Source organism: Caloenas nicobarica, chromosome 11 (assembly GCF_036013445.1).
Source record: "Caloenas nicobarica isolate bCalNic1 chromosome 11, bCalNic1.hap1, whole genome shotgun sequence".
Classification (NCBI taxonomy): Eukaryota; Metazoa; Chordata; class Aves; order Columbiformes; family Columbidae; genus Caloenas; species Caloenas nicobarica.
Window position 1 is genome coordinate 371,026 of NC_088255.1, and position 16,465 is coordinate 387,490.

A 16,465-nucleotide genomic window follows, 5' to 3' on the forward strand; every position below is an offset into this window, starting at 1 on the left:
GGTGGGGCTGGTGGGGCTGGCGGGGCTGGTGGGGTTGGTGGGGCTGGCGGGGCTGGCAGGGTTGGTGGGGCTGGTGGGGCTGATGGCGTTGGTGGGGCTGGTGGGGCTGGTGGGGCTGGTGGGGCTGGTGGGGCTGGTGGGGTTGGTGGGGCTGGTGGGGCTGGTGGGGTTGGTGTGGCTGGTGGGGTTGGTGGGGCTGGCGGGGTTGGTGGGGTTGGCGGGGCTGGCGGAGTTGGCTGGGCTGGCGGGGCTGGCGGGGCTGGCGGGGTTGGTGGGGTTGGTGGGGCTGGCGGGGCTGGTGGAGCTGGTGGGGTTGGCGGGGCTGGTGGGGTTGGCGGGGCTGGCGGGGCTGGCGGGGCTGGCGGGTTTGGTGGGGCTGGCGGGGCTGGCGGGGTTGGTGGGGCTGGCGGGGCTGGTGGGGTTGGTGGGGCTGGTGGGGCTGGTGGGGTTGGTGGGGCTGGTGGGGTTGGTGGGGTTGGTGGGGCTGATGGGGTTGGTGGGGTTTGTGGGGCTGGTGGGGCTGGTGGGGTTGGTGGGGCTGGTGGGGCTGGCGGGGCTGGCTGGGTTGGTGGGGTTGGTGGGGCTGATGGCGTTGGTGGGGCTGGTGGGGTTGGTGGGGCTGGTGGGGCTGGCGGGGCTGGTGGGGTTGGTGGGATTGGTGGGGTTGATGGGGTTGGTGGGGCTGGCGGGGCTGGTGGGGTTGTTGAGGCTGGCGGGGCTGGTGGGGTTGGTGGGGCTGGTGGGGCTGGCGGGGTTGGTGGGACTGGTGGGGCTGGTGGGGTTGGCGGGGCTGGCGGAGTTGGCTGGGCTGGTGGGGCTGGCGGGGCTGGCGGGGCCGTCGGGGTTGTTGGGGTTGGTGGGGCTGGCAGGGCTGGCGGGGCTGGCGGGGTTGGTGGGGCTGGCGGGGCTGGCGGGGTTGGTGGGGCTGGCGGGGTTGGTGGGGCTGGCGGGGCTGGCGGGGTTGGTGGGGCTGGCGGGGCTGATGGGGTTGGTGGGGCTGGCGGGGCTGGCGGGGCTGGCGGGGTTGGTGGGGTTGTTGGGGTTGGTTGGGCTGGCGGGGCTGGCGGGGTTGGTGGGGCTGGCGGGGCTGGCAGGGTTGGTGGGGCTGGTGGGGCTGATGGCGTTGGTGTGGCTGGTGGGGCTGGTGGGGCTGGTGGGGCTGGTGGGGTTGGTGGGGCTGGTGGGGCTGATGGCGTTGGTGTGGCTGGTGGGGTTGGTGGGGCTGGCGGGGTTGGTGGGGCTGGCGGGGCTGGCGGGGTTGGTGGGGCTGGCGGGGCTGATGGGGTTGGTGGGGCTGGCGGGGCTGGCGGGGCTGGCGGGGTTGGTGGGGTTGTTGGGGTTGGTTGGGCTGGCGGGGCTGGCGGGGTTGGTGGGGCTGGCGGGGCTGGCAGGGTTGGTGGGGCTGGTGGGGCTGATGGCGTTGGTGTGGCTGGTGGGGCTGGTGGGGCTGGTGGGGCTGGTGGGGTTGGTGGGGCTGGTGGGGCTGATGGCGTTGGTGTGGCTGGTGGGGTTGGTGGGGCTGGCGGGGTTGGTGGGGTTGGCGGGGCTGGCGGAGTTGGCTGGGCTGGTGAGGCTGGCGGGGCTGGCGGGGTTGGTGGGGCTGGCGGGGCTGGTGGGGCTGGTGGGGCTGGTGGGGTTGGTGGGGCTGGTGGGGCTGGCGGGGTTGGTGGGGCTGGTGGGGCTGGTGGGGCTGGTGGGGCTGGTGGGGTTGGTGGGGCTGGTGGGGCTGGCGGGGCTGGCGGGGCTGGCGGGGTTGGTGGGGCTGGTGGGTTTGGTGGGGCTGGTGGAGTTGGCGGGGCTGGCGGGGCTGGCGCTTGGGCACGGGACCAGCCACGTCTCCCTCCGTCTGTTCACGGGGCTGTCCCTGGGCCGCTGCTGCTCCTGTCGCTGGTTGGGTGTCCGTGTGCAGCACAAACCCCGTGTGGCGACTCCAGCGCTGGCCCCGGTGCGGCACCGGGCTCGCTGTGATGCTGCCGCGCTGGTCCCGTCACAGCCGCCCCATGGCAGTCAGTGTTTCCTGGTGTGGATGTTCCATCCTGTGGGTGAAGCTGAGGCGCGTTGCGGGTTCCCGGTCCCTCCCCGGTGCCTGCGGAGGGTCCCACCCGCACCCTGGCCCGGTGGTTCCTGAGCTGCTCTGCTCACCAGAAGGTGCCTTTGGGTATCGGTGGTTTTCCGTAAACGTGGCTATCAGGTTTGCTGAGCAGAGTTACACCAGAAGATTTGAATCTGTTCTGCAAATAAGAATCAACCCTGATGCCAAGCTCAGCAGTTAGTCTAGATAAAAGATGGAGAAACACCAAGGAAGTGCATCACCTGATTGGAATTTTTTTGCAGGGGACGACTTAGGATTTCTAACTGTAATTTTGAACTCAAAGCTCCAGAATTCTGCAGCAGACGGCCACCTGGTGCCACGTGCTCCTCCTACCATTTTAAAGTCAGGTAAAAAGTACCAGGACCAGATTTGTCCTTGGCGTTTTAATTAAAAATAAAGTTGAGTTTACTGCCTCACAATTTAACTTCTGTATTTGCAGTGGCTTTTCTACGCTGGACTTAGGCTTCTCCTGCAGCTTTTCTTCAGCCTATCAAGACACCTGAGTTTGCTGCAAGCTATTAAATATGGCACAGAAAAATCTGAAATTAGAGAACTGGAGAAAGAAGTGGTGGCCATGGCTTTTAGACTGAGGGGGAAATGAACTTGCTGTCCCCTTTTCGTTTCTACAGAAGTGACTGGTTTTGGACGGTGTCTCCTGGGCCGTCTGGGCAGGATTAGATGTGAAGGCACTCGGGAACGTCACTGCAGTGAAGAAGGTTCTGGGACTGAAGGTTGAGCAGCAGCGGGACGGCCGGGACCTGACGTGGTGACGTTCCTGGTTTTGCTGCACGGGCAGAGGTGAGTAGGAGCCACCCAGGCTCTCACAGCTTGTTCCCTGCTGATGGAGACAAAAATATGTCTGGTTTGAAGGTCACTCTTGGTGCGCAGTGCCGCCTCCGCCAGCCTCCCAGCCCCGCTCCGGGGCGTGAAGGGCGCACCGCGCCGCGCGGCAGGAGGGGAACGTGCTCCCGAGGGGGCGCAGGCTCAGGAAGATGCAGACGGGCTTCTGATTTTTCTGTTCCTCAAGAAGGGTCTAAAGATAGCGGCGAGCGGTCCCCTCAGCCAAGCGTACGCGTGCCAGCGCTGGTGAGTAGAGCTCTTCCACAAATCACATTTAAAATGCTTCTGATGTGTTTTGCCAGGCTGTCACGTTAAGCGGCATGACGTATTGGCGTGGTGTTGGGATACAGGAGAAGTCCTCGTTCCCACAGCCGGTGTGGATCACTGGAACTTAAGTAGTTAGGACAGCGTATGCAGTGACTTCTCCTAATGCTGCTGCTGCACAAAGGCTTTTGAACGACGCTGTAAAGGCAATTTTACTTCTTTTCTCTGGCCTCCTAGAACAGCTGGAGCCGTCCCCGGCACCGGGCGGCGTTCAGCCCGGCTGCACCGCCAGCTCAGCAGCCGCTTGGGAAGCTTCTTCCCCACTGGTGCAGTTACTACGCCAAACCATGACGGCGAGCTGGTTACAATTTCGAGTTTTGTGCACGTGCCAGTTTTAAATTCTAACCGCTCGGTTACACGGCGTAGTGATGGGGAGCCGAGCAGCTGCAGCGGTTCCCTGCCGCGGCACCTGACCGCAACGTGCCGGTAGCTGCGCAGACCCTGCGTAACCTCCCCGTGCCGCTTCGGGTGGTTGTTGTTTATAACGGGAATAAACTTTGTGTCCTTCAGCCCCACGTGCTGCCCGCGTACCTACAGCCAGCTGAACCGCCCTGTCGCAGCCCAGCGCGGCAAAGCGGCGCTGCGCGGCGGCTCCCTGCGCGCCAAGGTCACCTGAAGCTCGCGAGCACAACTAACGCAGCTTGAAATACTGAGAAACTGTGTTCCGGAGAGATCACTTGTTGAACTGTGTGGAAAGATCCAGACTCAATCCTGAGTATATTTATGATGTCGGGTCTGTCTTCTAAAATTAAAATTCTCGTAAGTTAGCAGAAATAATGTCTGCGTATGGGGGGCGGGCTGGAAGTTGCCTTTAATTTAGCTCACAGGAAACCCATTACAAATAGTATAGTACTTAACAACACGAGAAGCGCGTCTGGTTGTTTTTCTAGGCCACGGCACTACCCTTTTATGCAAAATGACTGCTTGCTGCTAATTAGAAAAAAAAATCATGTGGTAGGAAAATAAATAAAATTACTCGTTTGGTTTTTTCCCTTTTACCATGTAGAAAACAGAAGGCTCTCTAAGTTAGCGACCTGAAGGACAGCAGTGCTGCCGCTGCTGCTCCGTGTAGTCCCCAAAACGTCGCTGTGGGGACGGCTTTTTCCTGAAAGGAAACCAGCTCCCCTCAGCAAGCAGACTGAGCCGTGTTGTAGTTGGCCTCCCCCCAAAAGCTCTTAAAGCATCGAGTTGGGCTTCTTTCCACGGGTGGTGAGGGATGTTCAACAGATGTGTTGAACTAATAATTCTCGATGTCTTCTCATGGAATCTCCCACACCCCAGAACAGGCATTTACTTTAGCACTGGACATGCCATGTCACACCTGCTTTGCTTCTCAAACCATTCTGGTGCTTCTAAAACAATAGTAATTTGTATCTCATCGTTTTTAGGGGGGTTTGGAGCCACCGCTACCACGTTCAGAATTCGGATTCCTCTGGCTTCCTGATGGCTCATCGGGTTTGCTGAGCTTCACCGGTCGGGTAATTAGAACACTTGTGCGGGATTAACCGTCTCCAGTCCGACGAGTGAGTGATGTACTGAAACGCTGCTCACCCGCAACACAAGGCCACGGATGGCCGCTTCTGAAATACAGCTCTCTGCTCTAGAAAGTAACTTACGTTCTCTAGAAACTAAAGCAAGCTAAGACACGGGTCTTGTCGCGAACAGCACAGAAGTGCTTGAATCGCTGAGTCCTTCCATCAGGAGCAGCCGCCCCAGCCCCCGCGGAAGCCGCGCCGGACAAAGCCGGAGGAGCCGGCGGTGGAGCCGGAGCCAGCGGTGTCCTAAACCGCGGCCGCTTCTGTCCATGGCCCCTGTGGCAGCAGCTTCTTCTTGTAGTTGTAACGACTGTTTCTTGATGAACTCTGAACTTGCAGGGAACAAACCCAACAGCCTCCTGCTACACCAGCCCCTTCGCCGGTGCCAAAGGCAGCGGGACCCTCAGGAGGAGACACGGGCCGCGCAGCAGCGGTTTCTGCTCCCAGCTCAGGAGTGCAGAACGCAGCTGCCTCTCGCCAGCCACCACAGAGGAGCACGAACACACCTGTGATTTAAGAGCACTTTATTGTTCTTTAAGGCTACTTCTTAGGTACAAAAAAAAGATGGCCTGCCAAACCTTTTTTTTTTTTTTTTTTTTTCCCCCCTCCTTTTTCCAGGTGAAACAAGGCCACAAAAGAATGGTATATTACAGATTTACAAACACAGAGAGAATCTTTCAAACTGAACTGTAGATAACCCGGCTCTGTGAAGAAACTTCACCACGTCTCATGATGGTGAGTTCAGTTTACTTTCCTTCCACCTCCCCCCAACCCTTTGGCTTTCATGACATTATTGTGTTTAATATATGTTTTACTGGACATATCACATTAAATCTTTATTGCCCTCAAATCCATTTACCTATCTCAGATAAGTAAATGTAACCTTGTAAAACAGCTATTATTGAAAATATTAGCTTTAAAAACATTATTTGTGTTTACAAAGAAATATAGGAGTCACATTTTCCACAGAGTCCATCTACAGTATTAGTATTTTACTGTTATAATGCTCAGTAGCCCGTAGCAATAACAAACTAGTGGCTATTAATGCTAATGCAGTGTTCTCATAGAATAACTGTGTTCCTGCACTTTTACTGTATTACAGACAAATCTACAACAAAAAAAGATCAACTTTTTTCTCCAAACAAAAAAAAAAAAAAAAAATGAATGATTACAATAAAGGAAAGGGAAAAATTAAATAGCTACATATCATTAACAAATTAATTGTTCCTCAAAAAATACCTACAAATTTCTCTGTACATTCTTTACGCACAGCGTAACGATGGTCTTAAAGTTACCTATATAAAAAAGTGTTCTTTTAACAATCCTCCTACAGAGTAGGGTACTGAATGCCAAAGCAAGGAAGCGTTGACTACCCAGTCAGATGGTAGTGAAATGTGTAAAACTGGGGGCTTAGGTGTGGTTTTTTTTTTTTTATTTTTTTTTTTTAAAGAAAATTGAGCAGCCACCTTCTCCACAAGAGTAAGAGCCAATCTCCTGATCTCTTTCTACCCTGCACCTTTTCCAAATTAAATAGCTTAACCTTAAAAAAACCCAAAAACATAAAAGAAAAGCCGCAATGGACCCAATACTGTAACATAGTCCATAATACATCACGTGTAGTTCATCTTCCAACTAGTTCTAACTTTCTACACTGAACCAATCATTTCAGGTAACCCAGTATAAAAAAAAAGCCCTAGCTGCAACTGTACTGGGAAGATGGAATGTCTGGGGGAGAGCAGTTACACTTAACAAGAAGAGAAGCTCTTAGTACTAGCACAGCTGTGGTTTTACACCTGCCTCTACTGCCTAATTTCTAGTTAGCAGCTATTAATATAGCAAATGATAATAAATGCAGTAATACCTGTATAAAGTTTTCTAATGGAGGAATGTATGCTGCGACTTGGCGTAAGTTTATGAATAAGCTCAAAAAAAAAAAAAATGAAAGATCGTATTTCACAAACTGTAACAACCTGTTGTCCGGCCAAGATACGTAACGGTGGCAGTTTCTGCAGCTACAGGTGGATTCCAGAGATGGAAGTTTCCGGAAGCCAGTTCCCGTGAGCAGACGGAGCTGCGGACGGAACAAACCGCGGCGTCCTGTCCCGCACCAGCCCTGCCCGCGCGGCCCGTCCTGCGCCGCCCCGCTCGCTGGCTGCTGCTAAAGGGAATATCAAACACAAACATCATCGAGTACAACTGTACCAGCAGTAAGTATATCTAGGATTGTTACTGACAAAAATAAACTAATTCTGAAGAAAAGCTAATAGGTATTATGATTCTTACTGTCTATACATTAATAGATACCAGCTATTTTTCATAAAACATGCATTGTTAAGCACTATTGAACCCTCCAACCTCGGCTCTATTCTAACAAACTGCAGTGTTTAGGAAAAAATGCCCGTGTTCTGTAAATTATGCAGTCCAGTTGCAAGCACTAAGCACCCGAAATCTAAAGAGAGAAAGACCTATAACCTGTATGAGACTTCCCCTTCCGAAGCTGTTTCGCTTTAAGAAAAAAATCAAACTGATAGAAATGTCATCCTTAAACCCTTTTTTTCAGCAGTTTGCCCTCAAAATATTAGCATCTTCCAGAAAGTCGCTACGCAACTTCAGTCCTCCTTCAATAGTGCAAATCATACATGACAGTTCTTTTCAAGTATATACATACAAAATTACTTCACAGAGGGAAAAAAAAAAAGGCAATGTAAGCAAATCAGACAAATTCTAGTCTCGAGAAGCTAATAAAAGCAAAAAGCGTTTGGGTCAACCAATTAAGCGTAATGGCTTTTGTGGATTAGCGTGCATTATTTTTTTTTTTTTTAAGGGGCAGCAGATTTGCATCAGAGGTTTCTTTGGTAATTGAGGCAGGAAAAAAGGATGCTACATCATAATGAATCTTTATGAAATAGTTCCTGCTATCGTCTTTAAGGGCACCCTTTTACAAATACAAAGTGAGTACACAAAAACATGTGTTGAAAACTAATCTCCCCTCCCCCAACACTATTTTAAGCACTCTTCAAAGCTCAGTCAAACCATGCAAATTCACAAGCGTCCCGGTCCTCTCTTCATGAGACGACGGAGGGCGAGTGAGTGTGATTGACCATGTGGGAGGAGGGGGACGCCTGGCCCCGCCGAGAGGCCGACTCGGGACTGCTGGACGCGCCGTCCTTGGCAGCTTTGATCTGGAGCCACGTGTCCCCGAGCGCTTTGGCGAAGTGGTCGTCAACCGATCCTGTGATGGACACAGAGTTTGCCACGGGCTCGGGCTCCTTGTAGTTCTTGCCGAGGCTCCTGCGGAAGTGCTCCTCCACCACGGGGTCGCAGGCGGGGGTGGCTGCCGGGAGAGGACGCGTTAGTCCGCGCAGAGCCCTGGCACCAACGCCGCGCTCAGAACCCGTGTTTTCTCCTGGTTTTCACAGAATCACAGAATGTCAGGGATTGGAAGGGACCTCGAAAGATCATCTAGTCCAATCCCCCTGCCAGGGCAGGAACACCTAGGTGAGGTTACACAGGAAGGCGTCCAGGCAGGTTTTGAATGTCTCCAGAGAAGGAGAATCCACAACCTCCCTGGGCAGCCTGTTCCAGTGTTCCATCACCCTCACCGAGAAGAAGTTTCTTCTCAAATTTCAGTGGAACCTCTTGTGTTCCAGCTTGAACCCATTACCCCTTGTCTTACTGTTGGTTGTCACCGAGAAGAGCCTGGCTCCATCCTCGTGACACCCACCCTTTATATATTTATAAACATTGATGAGGTCACCCCTCAGTCTCCTCTTCTCCAAGCTAAAGAGACCCAGCTCCCTCAGCCTTTCCTCACACAGGAGATGCTCCACTCCCTTCAGCATCTTTGTGTCTCTGCACTGGACTCTCTCCAGCAGTTCCCTGTCCTTCTGGAACTGAGAGGCCCAGAACTGGACACAATATTCCAGATGAGGTCTCACCAGGGCAGAGCAGAGGGGCAGGAGAACCTCTCTGACCTACTGACCACCCCCCTTCTAATCCCCCCCAGGTCCCATTGCCCTTCCTGGCCACAAGGGCCCAGTGCTGGCTCATGGTCACCCTGCTGTCCCCAGGACCCCCAGGTCCCTTTCCCCTAAGTTTTCTAGCATCTCAGCATAAAGCCAGACTCCTTTACATCATTATAGATCTGGTAGTAGTGAATGGGATGGGGAGGCGGATGGAAGGAGTTTAAAAAAAGAGAAAAATAAATGGGAGTTCCATATGTTTGCATTTCTGTGACCTGCAAAAGGTAAGCATTTTGTGTCTAATTATAGTTCTCCCTCAGGCTAGTAACAGCTACAGCTCTGATTCCATGGGAACACTCCCAAAACAATCACATGGAACTTATATTTCGGCTTAAATAGAATTAAAGATGGGAACGGTTCCTTAAAATCAGCTCCCAAGCCTGCTGCTCCCAGCCTGATGTGAGGAGACCCCATCCTAAAGCACGGCATGCCAGAAGATGATGCCAGGGTTTCATCTGACACACTCGTGCTAGGAACCAGCCAGAAAACTAACTGAATCATTATCTCTGCATTAGGTACCACGAGCATTAAAATGGTGTAATACCAGAGGAACACAGAACCTTAAAAATCCGGTTTTGAAGGAGAACGGTAAAAATTCCTCAGACTAAAGATGAGGGAGTTGCAGTTTTACAATTTAGAAACAATATCTGTGTGTCTAAAGGAGATCTATCTTTCAAAAATACTTAAAACTGTCAGGATCTATGCCACTGTCCTTCATGCTGCAGGAAGGCTTGATTGATCCTAAAATAAATGTATCATGCACAAAGACCTCCAAGTGAAAAGAGACAAATATCTTCTGAAAACGTTTACCGCTGTTCCAAAGCCCATGTAAATACAGCCGGAGGGCTCAACGAAGAGGATGCTCCCCCCAGACAAGTAACAGCAGTTTTCGAGACAACCTCTAACATCTTATGTCCCTCACTATTGATTAAAGTGCAATATATCCTCCAGGGTCTCGCTTCAACTTCTAATTCTAGTCTTCAACAATACAGCTATCTTTTTGTAAAAGCACGATGATGATACCCTACTATGGACTTGTAGGTTCCTCCCTCCATCGCCCCCGTGTCGTTCCGCTGCCGGGTTCCGGCTGCCGTGAGCCTTACGAACCGCCGGTGTGCCAGCGCTGCGGCAGCCCGGCTGCGACTCGCAGCCGGAGCGCCGCGTTTCCCCAGCCGCACAGGGAGGGAAAGTGAAGAGACACACGCCAAGGCTTCCCAGCAAGTCCCGCACGAGGAGATTTCACGGAAAGTCCTAACTGCCCGGAAGGTAGCGAGCTGAAGCTCCCTGCCTGGGTTGCCACAGCGACGGCCCTCCAAAGCTCCTTGTGCTCTCCATGCAGACAGAGGTGGAGGCTTTGTGTTTGGGAAGAGGGTTTGGTATCTGCGGGAAAAGAGTTTTGTGACTGCAGCTGCATCATAAAGGCCTACCGACTACTGAAAGACGGGGGAAAGCTACAGCTCCTAAAATAAGGGCATGGTTGGATCTGCTGCCTCTGTCTGCTCTTTGTCGCTTAGACTAAAATAAACATAATGACTTCTTTGTCGCTGTGGGGCGTTTGGGTTTTTTTTAAGCAGCTTTTCCAAACAAGAAAAAAGAACGCCTCTCTCCCTACTTTTGAAACGGTACTTTCTACCGCGGCACAGGATCCATCGTTAGAAAGGCTGCCGAGGGGATCTGTGCCAACACATCCCTGGGTAGGCAGGATACACAGCGGTATCCATCGCTTCACCTCCTTTTATTGCTGTTAGTGCATCGGTGCCCACGCGCTATGGCGCACGAGATGATTTGTTCTCCTCCCGTTCTCCCCGGCGTAACTTACCGCTGGAGGGCCGGCGGTAGGCGGGCCCGGCGGCGCAGCCGCTGTGCGCGACGGGGCAGTGCGAGAGGTTGCAGTTGCGGTTGTTCGCCGAAGCACACGTGATCACGGATGGACGGTTCTGGTACGCAAGAAAACAGAAAGCGGTCACTCGCTACGGCAATTAGCCAAAGCCATATTAGAGCAGTTCATTGCGTAATCGATTGACACGTGCAAACCCTGAACTGAATCCCTGCAGTGAAGTAACCCGTGAACTGTCAAATTCAGTAAAGCATATTACATCTCAAAATATTCAGCTATCATTTCTTTGCTTAAAACCCCCCCACAATGCATCTCCATAATAGTTCTTAGTTAAGTGGCAAGCAGCCATTTATAAAAAGGGCAGTATAAAAGCAAATCATTAATAGTATCAAGTGATTTTACAGGGACTGTTTCAACTTCACAGGCATTACATACACAGAACTAAATGTCAACACGTTAAATACTTGTTTCATTCTATGTCCACATGTCCTTGTGATTCCAGGACTCAGAAGGGCTTTACGAATTTTACAGGTATTTGTCTTCTTAGAGTTAGTCAAGTTTTAATGGCATCGTGTTTTCCTAGCCTAATTCTGTGTTCCATACTTCAGTCACAAAACAAGAAACCCGTAAGATGTGAAATACGAGTGAGTCTTGACCACAAGTACGTTCCTGTTGTAACTGATCTGCCTTTCTAGCACTACTTAATAAACATCATCCTTTTTCATTCTCGACACATGCAAAATCCACAAAACGTCTATTCGCATCATCTCAATTCCACAGTGTATACTTTGTACAAAGTGCACACATAAAATACTCTTCTTATAGTTGTTTACCGTGTACACGTTACATCGAAACAACACCTTAGGAAAAGAAATGTCCCGGTTTCTCCAGGTGACTGAAGGGAAACACCACAGGTGTTGAACTACGTTTGCTTTGGATCCGGGGCGTACTTCACGATGCAAGGAGGCCACTTGGTTGTACTCAATGCAAGTGGGTTGTGAAGCATCCAAAAGATTAATACAACTGATGTAATCAACAGGTTTAGTTTCTTGCCCATTGTACAGATCCGTGCAGCAATCCCACAAAAATCACTGCTTGACCTACCACCATACAGAGTCAAGAAGGAAAGTTTTCATTGTTTAGTGCTACTTTAGTCTAGACCAAAGTAAGAGATGAGCTTTCAAGGGAAGGTTTAACACTCCTTGTCTAGACACAATGGCAATGATGCTACATCTTATTTACTTGTTTTACTTCGCTGTCAGTGCAGATAAGAAAAAAGTGAATTATTTGGATTTTTTTTTCTGTAAGCAGTTCACATGTGGAAGTATTTATTTTCTTTTGCACAGGGGCTAAGATTTTGTGCATCTATGAAGTGTTTTTTGAGAAGTGTATATGCATCCATATCTCTTCAGAAGAGTATTTTAGACATGCAAGAGGTAGGAAGTAGAGAGAGAGGCAGGTAATAAAAAGCTTGTCTCAGCACCACCATGGATCTGAGAGGCAGGACAAGGCACCTCACAGAATCCTCTGGTATGGTTCTGTGGGTACAGCTGCACTGAGCAGACTATACATATTTATATGAAAATATTGAGATAAGCTGAGAATTTAGTAGCAGTGACCAGAGCAGATGAATAACCCTATGCTGCCTAAAAGAAGGAGGTATTTTTCCCCACCTCTTTATTAGAGAGAGAGATGAAATCCCATTTGACATATTAAGGTTAAAAACCAGACAAACAACAAATCTTCAAACTAGGGTTTCCTATTTTCAATGCACTTTTTAAAAAAATTATTTCTACCCTGTGCTCTTAGCTAGGTCTTACCTCAACATCCTATTTCCCAAGAAAATAGATTGTAATCTAGCTCAAAATGTCAAAGATAACAAAATGGAGAGGAACGTGGTAACGAGCACCAGGACTCAGCCCAAGCCAAACAGACTGAAGCGGCAGTGTCTGTAAGCAGCAGTGACAGTGTGCAAGGGCAGCGGTGACACTGTGCAAGGGCAGCGGTGACACTGCAAGGGCAGCGGTGACACTGTGCAAGGGCAGCGGTGACACTGCAAGGGCAGCGGTGACAGTGTGCAAGGGCAGCGGCGACACTGCAAGGGCAGCGGCGACACTGTGCAAGGGCAGTGGTGACACTGCAAAGGCAGCGGTGACACTGTGCAAGGGCAGCGGTGACAGTGTGCAAGGGCAGCGGTGACACTGCAAGGGCAGCGGTGACAGTGTGCAAGGGCAGCGGCGACACTGTGCAAGGGCAGCGGTGACACTGTGCAAGGGCAGCGGTGACAGTGTGCAAGGGCAGCGGCGACACTGTGCAAGGGCAGCAGCAACACTGTGCAAGGGCAGCGGTGACACTGTGCAAGGGCAGCGGTGACACTGTGCAAGGGCAGCGGTGACACTGCAAGGGCAGCGGTGACAGTGTGCAAGGGCAGCGGCGACACTGTGCAAGGGCAGCGGTGACACTGTGCAAGGGCAGCGGTGACACTGCAAGGGCAGCGGTGACACTGTGCAAGGGCAGCAGCGACAGTGTGCAAGGGCAGCGGTGACAGTGTGCAAGGGCAGCGGTGACACTGTGCAAGGGCAGCGGTGACAGTGTGCAAGGGCAGCGGCGACACTGCAAGGGCAGCGGCGACACTGTGCAAGGGCAGTGGTGACACTGCAAGGGCAGCGGTGACAGTGTGCAAGGGCAGCGGTGACACTGTGCAAGGGCGGCGGTGACACTGCAAGGGCAGCGGCGACACTGTGCAAGGGCAGTGGTGACACTGCAAGGGCAGCGGTGACAGTGTGCAAGGGCAGCGGTGACACTGTGCAAGGGTGGCGGTGACACTGCAAGGGCAGCGGCGACAGTGTGCAAGGGCAGCGGTGACACTGTGCAAGGGCGGCGGTGACACTGCAAGGGCAGCAGTGACACTGTGCAAGGGCAGCGGTGACAGTGTGCAAGGGCAGCGGTGACACTGCAAAGGCAGCGGTGACACTGTGCAAGGGCAGCGGCGACAGTGTGCAAGGGCAGCGGTGACACTGCAAGGGCAGCGGTGACACTGTGCAAGGGCAGCGGCGACAGTGTGCAAGGGCAGCGGTGCCATCAGCGCAGCCCTGGCCCTTCCTCCTCTGCCATCACCACACGACCAGAGCAAAGGGCCGCTCTGCGCTCAACGACAACTCTGCAATTCGCCTGCCAAATGATGCAAGACAGCAGCAGCACCGGTGCAGAGCCAGGCACTTTGGCACAGCAAAATATAAAAGACCAGCGTACGTAGCCAACCACCGTGAAAATCTGCACGCCAACGGAAAGTACGTGGCCCCAGCGAAAAGCAGCTCTCAGAAATTGCGTGTGAAAGATCCCGAGCTCTGAAAGATCCTCCTCTCAAGTGGGTGGCGCAGGGCACCACAGCGGGGCAGGGAGGAGGACAGAAGGAAACAGCTTGGGTACATGGGCCAGTTCCATTTCTCAACACTGTAGGCTCATCGCAGCCCCATTATCTTGCTTTGTCTTTGTCTCTCCCCTTGTGAAAGAGAGAAAAGCAAGTCTGACATATTGTATAAACTGCATAGAGATGGCAGTTCTGAAGGAAAACAAATGCAATGTACAAAAGGGCAAGCCAAAAACCAAACAACCAGCCAAAACCAAACCAAATCCCAAATCCCACTCCAGCATATGGTAATAAAACTATAAAATAATCAAAAATCAGTACTTTGCTTTAGGAAAAGTTATTAGGAAACAGTGACACAACATTGCTCTGAACAACGCAATGAATGCTTTTGGCTGGCTACACCAACTAAGGTCGTTCCAGCTTCTTTCACCTGGAAAACTCCGTGCCAAATTCTCCTTTCTGCCCTTTCTGCCTTGCACCTCTCTCTCAGCGGTCCTGGCAGGAGAGAGCCGGGGCGGCGGGCAGGATGCAGCACGCATTGCCAAGAGGAGCAGGGCTGGAGACTTCACCGTGTGCTGCAGCAGTTATTGCCAAGCGGGCACCAGAGCCCCACTCGACCACAGAGCAACTCGGACTTTGCACGCCCAATTAAAACACATGCATCCACACGCTTAGGAAAGCACCGGAAAAAGCAGGAAGGCTCAGAAATCTCTTGACAGATACATTTAAACACTGGCAATTTATTCACGTGAAACACGATGAGCTGTGACATTGATTGTGCGAGTTTAAAACACATTTTGCCCGAAGAATTGCATCGCCTACTTATTGGAACACATAATACGTTCTGCTTACAGCGGGGAAGCTCTCGCTGTGTCTCCGCCAAGGATTCCTACAACCACCCAGAGTTTCTTGTCAACCCAGAAGCCAGTACCTGCTGCCGCTCCACAGAAGTCAGCGTAGGGGTGATGCCAACTGTTCGGGTTGCATCCATGCTGTTTTTGGTCAGTGCTAGAGGTTGATCCATGGTCAAGCTTGGGATTGAGGCGTACATGTGATTGGCATGAAGGCTCATGGTTGGGGCAGCAGCCCTCTCGATGGGGCTGCGACTCCTCTCTCTGTGCTCCTTCCGGTAATCCCCATTGGCAGTCTTGTTTCTAATACAAGAAAGGAAAAAGAAGGTTAAAGGACTTTATTGCTACAAGCTACAAAGAGATATGCCACCTTGAACCCCTTTAAGAAACACGAAGCAATGCATTTTGCTTGGTTGCGAGGAGGGCACCGAATTTTTTAAGGGTGCGCGTCTGTCCAGCCGCCCCCCTGCATAGGGAGCCAACGCTTTACGTTCGCGAGCCCCGGCAACCAACATTCCTCCTCAGCCTCGAATTCCTTCAGATCCTCACCTAAAGGCACCAGTTGAACTAACCGATCATGCTTCGTTAAGATCAGACTCCTCCTTGTTTAACGTACTATTAATCGCGCTCTGTCTCCTAACACTGCAATATTCTCTAAGCATTGCTGAAGCCCAAGAAAAGCTCATTTTACTCCGAAGACATGGGCTGATACCAGCCAAATGCAGTGAGTCAAGGCATGGAGATAAACTTTCAGAGCAGAAAATGAAGGAAAAGCAAACTACACTGCACTTACCTCGGAAGAATTTAATAAGTGTTCTTTAAAAGAGTAATTTCAAACTACTACTGCACAGTAAATCTCAGTAGATACACTCACATAATTAGCCCAGCATTCACCTCAATTAAATAATACTGATTTGGGGCTTAGGTATTTCAGTTCCCACACAGCAGGATCACTGTCGCCAAAGGCAAAGCAGTGCACCAAAGGGCGAGGTGCCTCATCCTCAGCACGGAGGGCAGTCCCCGGCTGAGTGTGGGGCCGGCGGGCGCCCCGAGCGCCGCTGCGGCAGAGCTAGCGCCGCGCCGGCCGCCGCCGCGCGGGACGCGGCGAACGCGGCCTCCGTCACACAGGAAAGCGCTAGAGGAGGAGCCTGGCTCTGCGGAAAAGACGTTTTGTCTTCGGGAGATTCTTGCAGTAATAGTGGAGCGTCCTACATGCCCTGTGCGTAAGTGGGCAAATTCCAAGGTGTTTTCTCGCCCACTTTTTTAGGCGTCGCGTGGCAAGTTGGTGTGCAGGATCGAGCTTTAAAAATGCTCTGATGAATATTAAGCAGAGATAGAAATACTAGATCCTAGTAGATTTCTGTAATACTAGAAATTAAGATGTACAAATAATATTCAACATTGAAACAGGTTACAACTCCAAGAAGCTACTGCCCATCTCGATGTCTGAGGACATCTCTCAAAAAGGAATGCCAACAGTGGAGGGCAAAAAAAAGCCCTGCCAACAGAGGAAAACAGAGGAATCCCAAAGCTTATCAACAAAAATGCCGTAGAAGAACCTTGCAGGTTTCACAGAATCACAGAATCACAGAAT

The 16,465-nt window shown here is 51.7% G+C and overlaps 1 protein-coding gene across 4 annotated transcripts in view; it reads right to left on the reverse strand.

The window, feature by feature from the left end:
- Positions 1-5,316: 5,316 nt before the first annotated feature.
- Positions 5,317-16,465, reverse strand: part of VGLL4 (vestigial like family member 4) — a 94,130-nt gene continuing 82,981 nt past the window's right edge. For all 4 annotated transcript variants that reach the window (XM_065642327.1, XM_065642326.1, XM_065642328.1 and 1 more), the window contains 3 exons: positions 14,952-15,174; positions 10,633-10,750; positions 5,317-8,125 (listed from right to left, as the gene is read on the reverse strand). In XM_065642327.1, coding sequence (XP_065498399.1) covers positions 7,857-8,125; positions 10,633-10,750; positions 14,952-15,174 — 610 coding nt within the window. In that variant the 3' untranslated portion in view covers positions 5,317-7,856. The remainder of the gene's footprint in view (positions 8,126-10,632; positions 10,751-14,951; positions 15,175-16,465) is intronic.